The 15,424-nt window shown below is 44.3% G+C and overlaps 1 protein-coding gene across 1 annotated transcript; it reads right to left on the bottom strand.

Moving 5' to 3' along the window:
- Window positions 1–4,796: 4,796 nt before the first annotated feature.
- GPHB5 (glycoprotein hormone subunit beta 5) lies at window positions 4,797–10,013 on the bottom strand. The gene is made up of 2 exons (XM_038407223.2): window positions 9,810–10,013; window positions 4,797–6,865 (listed from the first exon to the last, which is right to left on the bottom strand). The coding sequence occupies exons 1-2, from the start codon at window positions 10,011–10,013 to the stop codon at window positions 6,677–6,679; spliced, it is 393 nt and encodes a 130-aa protein (XP_038263151.1). The 3' UTR covers window positions 4,797–6,676.
- Between the last annotated feature and the right edge of the window lie 5,411 nt (window positions 10,014–15,424).

Here is a 15,424-nt window from a genome sequence, read left to right as displayed (position 1 = left end):
CTAAAGACTGGATGTGATCAGCTGAAGCTGGAATTGGCCTGCTATCCTCTTAACTTTCACCAAGAATGGAAGGTTAGAGACCGAGTGGTATTTGGCAAGATTGTTAATGCTGAGAGCTGGTTTCTTGAGTGCATGTTGAAGGTATGCTGGCAGCTTGTCATCTCTAAGATGTTTAATTAGACATGATCTCCATGAACCAGACCCCCCCCTCGATCTTCTCCCTCCCTCCCCCAGTTGGCTTTCATCAGCTATGAGTAGCCTAATGTTTTAAGTGATGTCTTTGATGTCATGTATTCAAACAGCATTGGGATTGTTGCAATTAAGCAGCACACCCCAGAAAATCGCATGTTAGCAGCTCCATCTCTATAGCTGACAGTAGCACTTTTTTAAAGCAGGATTTTAGTGAAGGCCAGATTGTCACTTGGCCTTATTGGCTCAGGTCCCCACCTGAACATTACAATATCATACAGGCGGCTTTTGTGTGTGTGGCTGTGAATATTAATGGCACTTTGGAAAGAAGCCAGTTTGAAGCCGTCTAATAGACTGCTGGAGCCCTCCTGGTACAGCAGCTATTAATAACTCTAACACAAGTGTCAGTTTTCTGCAACTTGCTGACAACTCTAACTAGTGGGTAATAAAAACCCTCCAACAAAAGCTTATTGATGACAAGAAATATTAGTTGTCTAACCTTCCTTCTAAACAAGGGGCGGCGGGGGAAAGGAAGTGGAATGTTTCAGGGGCCAAAGAAAGTACAGCAGGTAAGGCAGCCTGTATGTGCTGGATGGAAACAGGAATCTGATTAGCCTCATTCTGGGGCTTCAAAGTAGAGTTATGAGAACTTCTTAAAGACGCTGCCTTTGTTGTCAAACCTCTTCCTTTCATAGCTTCCAAGGCTAGGAGGGATCGTTGTGATCATCTAGTCTGATCTCCTGCACATCATAGGCCAGAGAACCGCACCCAGTAAGTCCTGCGTCTAGCCACTAAAGTCAGGTTGAGCTAGAGCATGTTTGTTTGAGAAACACTTATGAAACCTGCCAGGCTTCCCCACCTTGAGAACCTGGGTGACCTTAAGCAGCAGCCGAGGTGAATTTAACACTGGAGAGAAAAGGAAGGGCAACAAGATCTGCTCCTTAAATGTTATGCCAGATACTCAGCTGGTATAAATTGGGATAGCCTCACTGAAGTCAGTGGAGCTAGACTGATTCACACTAGCAGAGAATATGGCCCTGGATTTGTTTAATGTAACCATCCGTGGTGAAGTGTCTGACATCAGGCTCATGAGATCACAGGTACAAGGGGTAGGCTGTATCCAAGATAAGGAAGTCCAAGGAGAATGAGAACATGGTAGCAGATGCACCCATTCTCCAGCCAGAAAGTCGGCAGTGGGTTGTACTGGGCCTCCCGCAGCCTCTAGGCACCACTAGCAAAGGAGGATTGAAAAGCAAGTAGAACATAATAGTAGAGCTTCTCGTGTGTGTGGTCAGATGTGCTGGAGGAAATCGCTACAGCAATACAAGTGTGTGAGAGAGAGAGAGCATTTCAGAATCCAATGAGCATTTATAATGAATGTTTAAAGAAAAAAGATGGTTTATTACTATTGCTATGTATTAGTTACACTACGGTAACACCTAGAGGCCCAGCTAACATCACAGCCCATGGTGCTAGGTACTGTACAAACACACAGTGAGAGACAATCCCATCCCCAAAAGACACCACAGTCTAAAGAGACAAGTCAAAGGGTGGGAGGGAAGAAGATTTATTATTTCCATTTTACAGATGAGGACCTGGGAGACAGAGATTAAATGTAATGCCCCAGGTCACACAGGAAGTCTGTGGCAGAGCCAGGAATTGAGGACATGCCTTCTAAGTCCCAGACCAGTGCCTTAATCATGAAACAATCCTTTTCATGACCATTCAGAATATAAATACATCCCTCATTAGAAAAATCACTGAACTGACATGGATGCTTAGACCCATGGTGTGTCTCAGCAGGAGAGCAACGTTCAGTCTGTCCAAGCTTTGCCAAGCAGAAGCACATGTAACGTCCATTCTTGGGAACAATTCTGCTCTTGGATATGTAATTTTCATAAAAGCCAACTGCCATCTTATGTATTCAAAGGCAGAGTTATATCTTGGTTTTCCACAGCAGAAAGTGGAGCTGAGCAAAGAGTCAGATTAAATTTTCATGAAATTTTACCCTTTTTGGTCAAAATTTCTAATTTTGAAAATCTCTGTCCAGCTGTAGTGGATAGTCTCAGATGGAAGGTGATAACCAGCATGCTCCACAAAATACTCCTGGGGGAATTCTGCACCACTGCATGTGTGCATAATTAATGAGCTGCACATATATTTTTTTTGCACAGAAAAAAAGCTTCTGCTGGAAAGTTGCTGCAGTTCTGTCTTTTGCCCACCGGAGGGTACTGTGGTGATAGAACACTGCAGCAGCTCCCAGCTAGCTAGGGAAGAAAGACGCTGGAGAGCCTTCTTCAGAGCGGGCCAGGTCAGGAGATAGGAGCTATGGGGAGAAAGACAGTGTGGGGTGCTGGGTGAGGTCAGATAGGGGCTCATAAGGGCTAGTGGAGGAGGACAGACTGGGGCAGGGGCTGAATGGGCATGTAGGCACAGGGCCACAGAGAGGAGGGAGGTGCAGGGCCACATGGTGATGGTGGGGAGTGGGTGTCTGAGTGGGGATGGAGGGACACATGTGCCTGACTGAATGGGAGAGGCTAGGGTTCAGCCAGGGTCTGCATGGGGGAAGCTCCCCAACAGTTCCTCCCTAACCCCCAAAAAACCTGTTCCATACTTTTCCCATCCATACCCTCAAAGTTCACACCCAGGCTCCTTCTCAGCAATTATTTCCCTCTCCCTCAGCTCCTCCATTACCCCTGACTCTGTGCCCCCCCCCCACACCTTTGCACTGCTTCTGGGAGGTGCAGGAAATATGGTTCTGTACTGTAGTGTAAATGAATTATTCAGAGTTGTGTATTAATGTACCTAATAAGGAATCTATTTGTCAAAAAACATTTTCCAAATCTTTTTTGTCTGTTTTGTTACAGACATACTTGCTGACAGGTATTTTGAAATAAATCACCAAAAATAATTGAACTGGTGTGATGATATTGTGTTTTTGACAAATAAAATATGCAGAATTTGAAAATACTGTGTACAGAATTTTTAATTTTTTGTTGCAGAACTTGCCCAGGAATAACAAAAGTATGGGCGGGGGGCTAGGGAAAAGACTTTCATTCAAGGAACCACTACTGTTACAAAGAGAAGCGTAATGCCCACAAAGGGGAAGTCAGTTTATCAACCTTGGATGGATGAAGATTTGGTGGACCCTGTTTTGAAAATTGAACCTCTGGCTTTAGGGGACATGGCTGACATGTAAGCCCAAGTCAGTGTGCCACAATGAAAATGAAGACCAAGTTGATAAGTCGATTCCACACCCTGAACTGAAAGTCACTGAACTTTGTGGGTATTTTGGCTGCCATGTGTATTCTGTCAAAGATGCATTTTTCAGCTAAGCTTTGGAAAGTTATTGCCAGATGGTCTTCCAAATGATCCCCAATGAGCAGTGACTATCACAAAGTCAAGTGTTTGCCCCTTATCCACATACTTGTTATCCTCATTTTCTCTCAAAGGTGATTTGGATACAGTACTGTACAGATCCAGTATTGCAGAGGTCACAATGTCTGTCCTCCTTTAAACCATTGCAAGACAGCAACACTAGCCAAGACCCACTTGCAACTGTACTCTTAATCAGCATCATCTCTGTAACCCACCAAAACAATTCCTTGAAAGAGAGAGAGAGTGAACCTAGGACCAAATTCAGCCCTGGCATAAAAGGATATTTCCTTGGCTGAACTTGAGGCCAGATCTTGAGGACTAGATCAGTGGGAACTTGCATTAGTAAAGACTTCCTAAATTGAACCCCAGCTTTATGCCTGTTCACACCAGTACTGAGTTTAGCCCCTTAAATTATGGTCCTGCCCACTCTGTGATTGCCACTGTTAATTGCATAGGAAATAAGCAATAGCATCTTCTGCCTCTAGGGGACCATGAACCCACCCCAGATTAACAGTACCCACAATTAATGGAAGAGTTCAGTGTAGTTCATGTGAAATAAATTGGTGGCCTCAGTCTCTCATCTTATACCTGCTTCCCATGACCTTTGCCTTCTGTCATTCAGCTTCTTTGCATCTATAAGTGTTAGTTTGGTTCTAATCATTCAGCTCTTCCTACTCTCCCTCTTCCATCTCCTGATCTGTCTGGCCCCATCATCAGTCAGAACACTCAGTCACAGTGTGCGCAATATCCTCCTATACACTGTAGTATGTTACACTCCCGCATTTGGGAAAAGTCTGAAGACCCTGTTGGCTCTGAAGAGCACTTCACCACTCTCAAACCTCGGTCCTAATCCCATGACAACCAACTACAGTGCAATCAGGCTCACGGTAAGACATCAGTCTGTGAGACAAATGACCAGAATTTAAGCTTCACAGAAGGTTTTTAGCAGGTGTCCAGAAGAGTTTGCTTTGCTGCAGCTTAGCTAACCAAGAAGTCAGAAGCAGAAGCATGTTTCAAATTGCTTTCATAGTATGAGTTCAGATTTATTAAGGACACAGAGAAATTTGTAAGGTTTCAGAGTAGCAGCCGTGTTAGTCTGTATTCGCAAAAAGAAAAGGAGTACTTGTGGCACCTTAGAGACTAACAAATTTATTAGAGCATAAGCTTTCGTGAGCTACAGCTCACTTCATCGGATGCAGCACAGAGAAATTTGTAAGTTGCTTAGGACATGAGAAATGCCATTTACATCACCACCACCACGACTATGGAGATGGGAGCTGCAACTTGAAAAAAGCTGCAGAATTGTTAAAGGCAGTTAATATCCTGGTCAGCAGAAAGCTGCTACTACACTATTGCTCAGGGCAGCAGTCTGCCTATTCAAAGCTATTCAAATCCACCATTATTCCTACACAAGTGGCATGCAGCTTTTGCAATTCAACATACGCAAAATTACAGCATTTAATAAATTACATCTTAATTTAAAAGATATATTTCAAAGGGCAGAAAAAACTTCAAGTAAGCTTTCTTGGTAGTTTTGAGCATGCATTCTTGGGACAGGAAGGAAATCTAACTAAGAGACAAGGCTGTTTGATTTGATTTGCCTGATTTTCAAGCCCTAATCAGGGTTTAGATGGGTAAATCATGTGTTTACCATTAATCTGTTCAGAAATACTATCAGAACAACTATGTTGGAAAGTTGTTTTATCGTGTGTGCTCCTGCTAACAGCTCACACTGGGCAAAATTCCTGTTCTCACAACAATCCAAACCAACTATGTATGTAGAGTGAAACAATTCAGGGATAGAAGATGCCAAATCCTCTTCCCTAACCTGGAGCCAGGGCACAGGACATCTTTGCAGGTGGTCGGGGCCATTGTTGGGGTATACTTGTAGCTACAGTTCCCCTCTCCCCATGTGGTGGCCAGTGGATCTCTAAGCACTTGTGGATAGTGCTTGGAAACTTTGCTATGGTCTTTGTAAATAAATGAAACTCCTGCACTAAGCACAGCGAACATCACACATACTGTGGCAATGCGAGCTGGGCATCAGAGGCACAATTTTAAAGCTTTCATGGTGAGCATCCTAGTTACGTTACCCCAGCCCATAGCACGTAGTATCCATGGAGCTAAGCTGCACAGGGGACTGTAGCGTGATCCTACATAGCCCCTCTTGGATCATCTTGACAAAGTGGGAGAGATCATCAAGAGAGACTCACAGGCTATAGAAAGCCTCTGTGATTTACATTAAATCAGTTCTTGTCCTCTTTCCAAGCAGAACTAGCAAGGGAAGAAATGTTTAATTTTTCTTTCAGATTTGATGGGCCTTTTCTTTTTTTAAGGAATTTTCTCCTGGGTTGGCTTTTGCATAAGATTTCATGCGTAGTGGACCCAGTTCAGCAAAACACGTAAACGTACCAACTTGAAGCACATGCCAAAGTCCATTCCTATTAAACAAAGGAATTAAGCAAGTGCTGCATCAGGGTCATTATGATGCAACTATCTTTGCATTCATGCATTTATATTACAGATGTTTCGGAACCCAATTCTGGTCTCTCTGATACTGGTCTCAAAGCCCTATCATTCCATTTTCCTTGATGTAATTATTCCTGGTTTACACCCATGTAAATTAGAAGAGAAACCAGCCTAATGGGAGTTGAGGGGATTCTGCTGAGTGCATTCAGGGCTCAGGGTTGGGAGAAATAAAACCTGAAATGTACAAATTCATTGTTACTAAGCCCTTAATGCTCTTCTTGTCAATTTCAACGTGTTTATGACTTCTAATTAAACGTGCCCTTTATGCATAAGGCAAGTTCACACTGTGAACTGCCTATGGCTAGAGCAAGTTGTATCAGTACTTTTCATCTGATATGTTGCTGTGAGGCTCCTTATTACTTTACTGCATCAAATAGATCTTTAAACAACTGGCAGCTAGGAGAAGCTTATACCTCTACTGTACAGAAGGGTCAGTGATTAGAAGCATTACAGCCATAGGGTTAAATTCTGGGCTGACTTACACCACCTGCAATCCTGCAGCTGCACTGGGTGTACATCAGGACAGAGTTTGGCCCAGGATGCCTAGAGCAGCTGTCCAGCGGGGGGAGGGGAGGGGGACTCAGATAGTCTCACATTCAGTAGTTGCCGTGGAACAGACCCCACAGTCACACCGTATGGCCATAGGGTATGTGTAGGAAGGATCCACAGCAGTAGCACAATTCGGCAGCTTCACCGTAACCAGCTTAGTCTCATTGTAGGTGCAGACTCGATGGTGCGCGTCGACGTACGGGGGATCCAGCACAGGCTTCTGTTAGGTGGGGGGAAATGCTGACATCAGACAAAGGCAAGAGGAACTCAGGACAGCTTTGAGCAGGCACGAATAGCACTGGGGCTAGATCCTGCAACCCCCACAGTCCCAGTTACCTCCCTGGGATTAATCACAAAAGTAGGAACAATTGGTTTGCAGGCCCAGACCCATAAAGACTGGCTAGAAATAATTCTTAGGCTGAGTGCTGTATGGGTCCCACTACACTATTTCCCTTTCGGTTTTATGACCATTTCCCTGAGAATTCTTTTGAAATGGCTGAACGCTGGCTAGGGCCGGTCAAAACCTTTTCTCTCAAAACAGATTTAATTTATTTATTTATGTATTTTTACAGAAAATTGGGGTTGCAACTAAACGAAACATTGCACAAAAAGTAACACTGCTTTCTGTGGAAAATTTTGACTTTTCATCAAAAAACCCAAACACCTAAAAACAAAAAAATATTCATAAATGCCACCACAATGCTGTGTGGGAGGAATTGTAGTTTGGATGCTGCAGTCTCCTCTATGGGCCAGGCTCCCCAGCCAGCCAATCTAGCACTGCAGCAATGGGACTCCCATGATGCATTACTGAGGCTCAGCAAGAGGGGGAACCACAGTGCGTCATGGGAGGTGTAGTCTGTCCCAGCCCATGAGGGAGAACAGAGCATGAGACACCTGTAGTACAACACCCATGAGATTTATTTTTCAGTTTTTGGGCAAAATAATTGTGGTTTTGACTTTCCCTGAAAAGTCTAAACTGTCAAAAAAAAAAAAAAGCTCCCCATTTTCTGATCAGTTCTAGTGCTGGGATGGGCTGCCGTGGTCTGACCAGAGCTCCCTGCTCTTGGCTCAGCTGCAGCTTGCAAGGGGAGGGCAGCCTGTGCCCACAGATGGGGATGGGAAGTTATGCCTCTGCAGCATGATCCCTCTTTTCTCCTCACGAGAAGTTTGAAAGAGTGGGTGGGGCAGGTTGGAGAGCAGATGGATACGAAGGAGCCCACTGGACTCCTCTGGATTCTCCTGCCTGCTCCAACCTGCAGGGGGAAGCAATACAACCGAGTACAGCATAGGGATAGTTTAATTTGTGTTTGGTTTCCCCTCTGTGACGTGGAAAGGGCTTGCAGTGCTCCTTATGGGAGAGAGTCTCAGGTGTCTGGGCAGACTGATCAGAGACACCACGTGCTTCAGAAGTTCCTCACATTATTGAGTCCCCCATATAATACATCCTGGAACTCTTTAGGAACAGGAGGGCCAAAAACTTTATGAATTTAGCTTAACTCTGCTCCAGCAGCTGCTGCAGTTGAATAAGGGCCTCTGCAACATCTGTGCTCTCCAAGGAGCAGTGGGAGTTGGTGGAGCAAGTTGACAAGATGCATGTGTCTCTCAAAGGCTCCTTAGGTTATGGAGGTAGAAACCCCTCCACCTCCCTTGTTTATTCCACAGGGGAAGGATAGCAAACAGAGGCCCAGCCTCCTTGCTCCCAGACAATAAAAGAAGGAGTAGGAAAGTCTGAACCAAAACTCAAAAACTTCTCCCCGTTGGTTATCAGCAGAATGAGTCCCTCGGCTTTACTCAGCAAAACCCCACTGATATTAACGGGATTTCCCGGAATAAAGACATATGGATCCAGCCCATTAAATGTTTACATTACAGCAAGCTAAAATGAGTCATGAGTTTGATCTCTAATGTGTGTAGACTTGCTCTCTCACCCACTCACCCCCATCCCTCCATCCAGAACAGAACTACCTCATTTTCATCCTGGGCTGCAATTTAAATGGGACCAAATTAGAAAGACATTCTCTTTGGGATTTGCTGTTTGGAACAAAATATATTACCCATGAATCAAGGGCCCCATTTTAATCTCAAAGGAATTTTCTTTCGGTAAAGTCATACAGGGCTCTGTTCTCTAAGTGTTTAAGCCGTAAGAGGCTTTCAAATTGCATAATGAGTATTACGTAAGCACTTTATAAATATTACCACTTGATGCAGGTGTTTCTCTTGAAAAATGGTTCAAATGAATAACTTAAGGCAAATTTGTCAGTCACTGGCACGTGTATTTTGACCATCATTCACCAGACCAGGGGCCTTGCCTTCATGCTGGCTTGTTGACTTCCAAGCACAGCCTTGTCATTGTGGTTATTTGTTTGTATTATAATAGTGCACCAGGGTCCCATCGTGGTAGGTGCTGTACAAACACATAGTAAAGACAAAAAGAAAAGGAGTACTTGTGGCACCTTAGAGACTAACAAATTTATTTGAGCATAAGCTTTCATGAGCTACAGCTCACTTCATCGGATGCTGTAGCTCACGAAAGCTTATGCTCAAATAAATTTGTTAGTCTCTAAGGTGCCACAAGTACTCCTTTTCTTTTTGTGAATACAGACTAACACGGCTGCTACTCTGAAACCTGACATAGTAAAGACAGTCCCTGCCCCAAAGAACTGACAGTCTAAGTGTGATTTATCTGCGGAGAGAAAGGAAATATCCTCATTTTATAGTCAGGGAACCAAGGCAGAGCTAGATTAAGCAACTAGCCCACGGCCACATAAGAAGTCCGTGGCAGAGCCAGGAGTCGAATGCGGATCTCCTGAGTCCTAGTTCAGGGGCTTCACCACAAGACCATCCTCCCTGGTGCTAGGGGAATAATCATAAGCTGCTTTCTGCACCACTGGCCGATCTCCATTTGAAAAAAATAAAACAACACCAAAATTGGTGCTGTTTAGAGCAGTGGTTCTCAACTTGCGGCCCACTTGTGGCCCAATCAGCACAGAGCTGCGGCCCATGTGACATCCTCAGGGCCATACGGGTAGTATATATATTGTATGGATGCGACCCACATAACACACAGAGAGCTGCACATGCGGCCCACAATGGTAAATACGTTGGGAACCACTGATTTAAAGCTAGCTCCTTAGGCCACCTCCACCACCCAAGGTATTGCTCACCTCCCAAGTCTCGCAGCGCCCCCAGCAGGCGTCCGTGGTGATGCGCATCCCCTTGCAGCCAGGTTTCCTAGCCAGGAAGGTGAACTCACGCACAGCGCAGCCAATGAATGTACGCAGGTTGATGCTGGAGGCTTTGAGTGCACTGACACAGCCAGCCAGTATCAGGAGAGGCAGGGAGCCCAGGACCACGTGACGGAGCTTCATGCTGCAACCCAAGGCAGAAAGAAGACACATAGCAGGCTGTGAGACATGCTCAGCCCCGAGGAGCTAGCACACTTAGTGCGGGGCGTGGGTAATGTATCTGCAGTGCTGAGAGTAGGGAGGGAAGGGGAGGAGATGGCACCATCCCCTCTTAGTCACCCTTTGCCTTTATGCATCCAGTAGTGAGGAGGAGTGAGAAGATGGCACATTCCCTTATTCCTCCCTCAGTACAACTCAGCCAGTGCTGCTAGGTAATGCAGAACAGTGGCTGGGTTTGCTATAAATTCTGTGATTAAACTCATAAGCTTTAGCTGTGGGGTTTGTCAAGCCAGGTGAGCCACTGGTTTCCCCACCCCTGAGCATAGCGAATTTTGCAGAGCAGCAGATGAGGTAGTGCTCCAGCTTCACTGGGAATAGGGTGGAGGGGAGAGAGAGAGGCAGGGAGGAGGGAGGGAACCCGGTGTCACAGGCTCACTGAACAGCCCTGCCAGGAACAAGGAAGCAGACTGAGCTGAACAGCCAGGATCCCCTCCTTGAGGCTCACCTCTGCTGCAATGCTTGATAAAAATTAACAGCCAATTCATAATGGCATCAGGGACAGTTAGGACTTACTCTAAATATTTATAATTAGCCAGGGGGCAATTGTACACACACCTTTGTCTATAACGGTTGTCTTCTCTCCTCACCCCCCATTCCTATGTTTTATTGGTCTTCGGATTGTAAACCCTGATCCTGGCGTGAAGGAGGGCACTACCACAGTATGTCTGTTGCGAAGAATACCCTGAATATTTTGCACACATATTTGTTCTCCAGAATGTAAATGCTTAATTCATTCCCTGGGGGCTGCAGCAGCACGTGCCACCTGCCATCCACACACTTTGCCAGGAGACAGAGCTGGTCAGGGCAGCTAACCTGCCAAAGCAGCCCAGACAGTGATGGTTGCTAGACAAGGAAGGGCAAGGCCAAGGTACCTGAGAGATGCCGTGATTCAGCACATCTTGTAGGCAACTTCCACTAACCAAATTTCTATGAAACCTGCTTCATAGCAAAACCCATTGGAAAAGTACCAGCAAAACCCATTGGAAAAGGACCCCCTCACACCCCCTTCCTAATGCGGTTTGCCCTCCCAGAGAAGGGAAATGGAAACTGCACCAAATGAGTGAATCAAGCCCTACACCAATATACTCCTTCTGTACCTCTCAAGCTTTTATTTCATATAAAGTTTTCCATGTAAAAACCCCAGGTACTGAAATTTAATCTTGGGGGCAGAACAAACTGTACAGAAAATAGCATTGCATCCACTGAGACAAATCCTCAGCTGGTACAAATCAGTGTCAATTGAAGTCAATGGAGCTACATCAGTTTACACCAGTGGAGGATCTGGCAGATTAAGTAGAAGCTTGACTATCTAAAGTCCCATTGACCTAACTGCTCGGTTTGGTATGTCCTTCCAAAGTTTAACCTCAGTACATTAAGTTTTCCACACTGAAAACTTCATATTCGTATGTGTGTATACACACACTGACTATATATAGTATACACACATACGAATATGAAGTTTTCAGTGTGGAAAACTTAATGCACTGAGGTTAAACTTTGGAAAGACATAAAAACACATACATACATGCATTATATGCACATACTGAATTAAATAATGTATGTATGAGCTAATTTGCATTATTCATGTAGAGAAATTCTAAAATTCCTTGTTTAAATAGTAATATTTGATTATAGAATTCAGTACAAATTGAACATTTATTCTCTGTCGCTTTAGCAAGACCTGGTTTAATCCTGAGCTGGAGCAGTGACATACAGCAAACACAGAAGTACACTTACCTAACTTGTCCGAATACAAATCTGCCTATGCACTTTTAAATTGCAGATGGTGTTTCAGAATGTCAAAGTGAATGGCAGGAGACCTGCACAGCAGTCTGTATCAGGTTGCTCTTAGCAGATCTCCTTAGCAGCTGCTACTGGGCTGCTTAATTGCTCAAATTTATAGAAAAGGGCTTGTCAATCAAAGCAAAATAGAGGCAGATCCTTACATGAACTACCGAAGACATCAAAGACAGTGACTGTAAAGCAAGTCTCAGCTCTCCAATACTGATTAACTTAAAGGGTATTGTTTCATAACATCACCCACTGAAACAAAAGGGTTATATTAGTGAGTGACATAATGCTAGTGGAATAATGAGCATGAACTTGGGCAAGATCGATCTTCTTTGCCTTAGTGAAATCTCAACCCCTTGCAATTAGGATTGTAGTCAGAGACTCGGGTAATCATTATCCCACAATCAGCAAGAGATGGGCAAACACCACAAAGGAAGTATTCACAAACAGTCATGCACACAAAACCCAGAATTCACACTGTGCACAAAACCCATTCTAGTCACTTTCTGTGACCATCAGAGAGTGATATTTCTTTGTTTGCAAAAATGTTCACAGAAAGCAAAAGTCTCCTGACCACTTATGCAAATACATCCTTGTGCCCAGGCTCACACTAGGAAATTCTTCCATTTCCCTTGTCCTGCATATAAGAGTTTCATCAGATCCTCGGGCAGAAACAACAGGCAGCATGGAACTATGAAAAGGGGTCCAGATGCAAATCATTGTAATGCTGTCAGGATTTGAAGGTTCCATTCCCAGCTCAGTCAGAAGCTCATGTGTGACCCTGGGGAAGTCATCTCACTTCCCTGCAATCTCAGTTTCTCCATCTCTAACATTCACCTTTGCTAAGTGCTCGGAGATCTGTGCATCTCAGAGAAGCACTATACAAGTGCTAGTTATTAGAACAAGCCCACCAGATTGCTCACAGTTAATCTGAAAGTGTCAGTTGGTACCAGGAGTGGGACCCCACTCTTGAGTCAAAAAAGCTTTGGACAAGAAGGCTGAGTTGAGTTACCCCCAACCACCACTGGTTTGACAAAGCCAAATTCTGCTGGCCTCCAGGACGTTTCAAAGCCCATCTCTTTTCCTGGGCACTATGGTGGTGATCTTTCTATTTGCCTTGCATGCTCTTTTGATAAGGGGTATACATGCCTCCAGAGAGAGAGTATAGAAATCAGCCAATAAATGCGTTATTCATTAATCATTTAGCATTCAGCACCAAAGAAGGCAACTGAGAGCTCCATCAATGTGCAGGTATGTTACACAGGTTAACAATACTCTTAATATACTATCCAAGTTTCAGGATTCTAGCTGCACTTTTCCTACAGCAATTAATACAGACTCCAATACTGCAATTGTATCCACAAGAGCAGAATCATGTGCCCATATGGAGCACATTGACTATGCTAGGCACAGGAGTCCATGATGCAGATCAGTAGCGGATCAGGACCTGTGTCTATATATATTCTAATGCTGCTGAGAATATTCAGGCAGCAAGGTCTCCCTACTTTATCTTTTTACGTCCTTCTGTTGGTTGCTTTTCCTGCCACAGTGCTGTCCTGACATCCTCTCTGCCTGCAAATTACACCAGTTTATATTCACTGCCACTGACTTGAGGTACACCTCTCATGCACTGACTTTGGCTGCCATTATTTAAATTAGATGGGGGCACCCAATCTTATTGGCCATTCTCAGGCAAGACTCCCATTAGAGTCGATGAGAGTTTTGTCCAATCAAGAACTGCAAGATTTGGCCCTGAAAATGCAATGCAGGAGTACAGGTCTAAGTTGATGGTCACTGCATGGTGGTGTTTGTTACAGCAAGACTGAATTATGCAGAATAGATTCTTAGCTTCCAAGGCCAAAAGGGTCCACTGTGTTCATCCACTGTGATCTCCTGTATAACACAGGCCAGAGAACTTGCCCAAAATAATTCCTTTTGTACTAGACCATATCTTTTAAAAAAAAATCCAATCTTGATTTAGAAATCCACAGTGAAGGAGAATCCTCCATGACACATGTAAATTGCTCCAGTGGTTAATTACCCTCACTGTTAAAAATGTATGTCCTATTTCCTAGTCTGAATTTGGCTAGCTTCAGCTTCCAGACATTGCGTTGAGTTATACTTTTGTCTGCTAGAGCTCATTATCCAATTTTTATCCCGCATTTAGGTACTTATAGATTGTACTCAAATCAGCCCTTAATCTTTTTTGTGAAGCTAAACAGATTGAACAAAATCTGCACCAAGCACCGCTGGGATTTAAACCAAGAGGTCCCTTTTCCTAGGCAGATGCTTCAGCCAGCTGAGCCAGGACACCCTCTTAATTTAATTGAATCACACCCACTCCTTTCTCCCCAAAATTTATCCCTTTAACCTGCAGCTATATTGGATATTTACATAGTTAATAAGGTAGTACCCAGAGATCCCCATCAGGATCCATGTCTCATCATGACAGGCAGGACCACAGGTTGCAGGACAGAAGAATTTGGTGAAGGCCCCAGAAAGCTATGCCACATGGACATGGCTGGGATGCTAGCTGCAGTTGCAGCATCTCTGCAAATAGTTCACTCAATGAAGAGCCAGTTTTGTTGTAGAAACAGAGAGTCCTTCCATGTTATAATCCCAGCACAGGATACATGAAACAGCAGAGAAGTGTTGGCCCTCAGCTTGTGCTAGAAGAGAGTGCTGGTGCTCAGGTCTTGTAAGCTCTGACTCGCTTTGATCACTGCCAATTCCTGATACAGTTTCCAGGCTATGGCCAATGTGAAAAAGTCAGTCATTCCTTGACTTCACCCCTGCCTTTGTGTGAAACAACAGTGAACAGGGAGACTGTTCGTGTTTGACAAGTGTTATGCAAGTGCTGTGGATTGTCATGAACCAGGACACAGAACTAGGGCTGCTGTTGCTTCTCCAGCAGATGTATTTACTTTCTGAAAAACATGAGAGGCATTTTGGGGGAGGCAAACAGAAGTTTAACTAGAAAGCTTAAAACAGTTTTGATTTTGGTTAAAGACACTCCTGATGCTCCCCTAACAAGACAATGTTTATTAATATTACTTATATTAATAGTATAGGTCCAACAATGGCTATTAGCCAGGATGGGGAGGGATGGTGTCCTGAGCCTCTGTTTGCCAGAAGCTGGGAATGGGTGACAGGGAATGGATCACTTGATAATTACTTGTTCTGTTCATTCCCTCTGAAGCACCTAGCATTGGCCACTGTTGGAAGATAGGTTTCAGAGGGGTAGCTGTGTTAGTCTGCATCAGTAAAAACAACAAGGAGTCCTTGTGGCACCTTAGAGACGAAAAAAATTATTTGGGCATAAGCTTTCGTAGGATATAACCCACTTCATTAGGTGCATCTGATGAAGTGGGTTATATCCCATGAAAGCTTATGCCCAAATAAATTTGTTCGTCTCCAAGGTGCTACAAGGACTCCTCGTTGTATTTGTTGGAAGACAGGATACTGGGCTAGATGGACCTTTGGTCTGACCCAGTATGGCCGTTCTTATGTGCTATGGTAGAGCC

Source organism: Dermochelys coriacea, chromosome 6, assembly GCF_009764565.3.
Source record: "Dermochelys coriacea isolate rDerCor1 chromosome 6, rDerCor1.pri.v4, whole genome shotgun sequence".
NCBI lineage: Eukaryota > Metazoa > Chordata > Testudines > Dermochelyidae > Dermochelys > Dermochelys coriacea.
This window is presented reverse-complemented; position numbering and strand designations above follow the sequence as displayed.

Excerpts from the sequence above, each read along its gene's own strand:
- GPHB5 (XM_038407223.2), bottom strand. The coding sequence starts at position 10,013 with ATGAAGCTCCGTCACGTGGTCCTGGGCTCCCTGCCTCTCCTGATACTG. Across the intron at positions 6,866-9,809 it reads GGCGCTGCGAGACTTGGGAG|AAGCCTGTGCTGGATCCCCC; the intron begins GTGAGCAATACC and ends CCCACCTAACAG.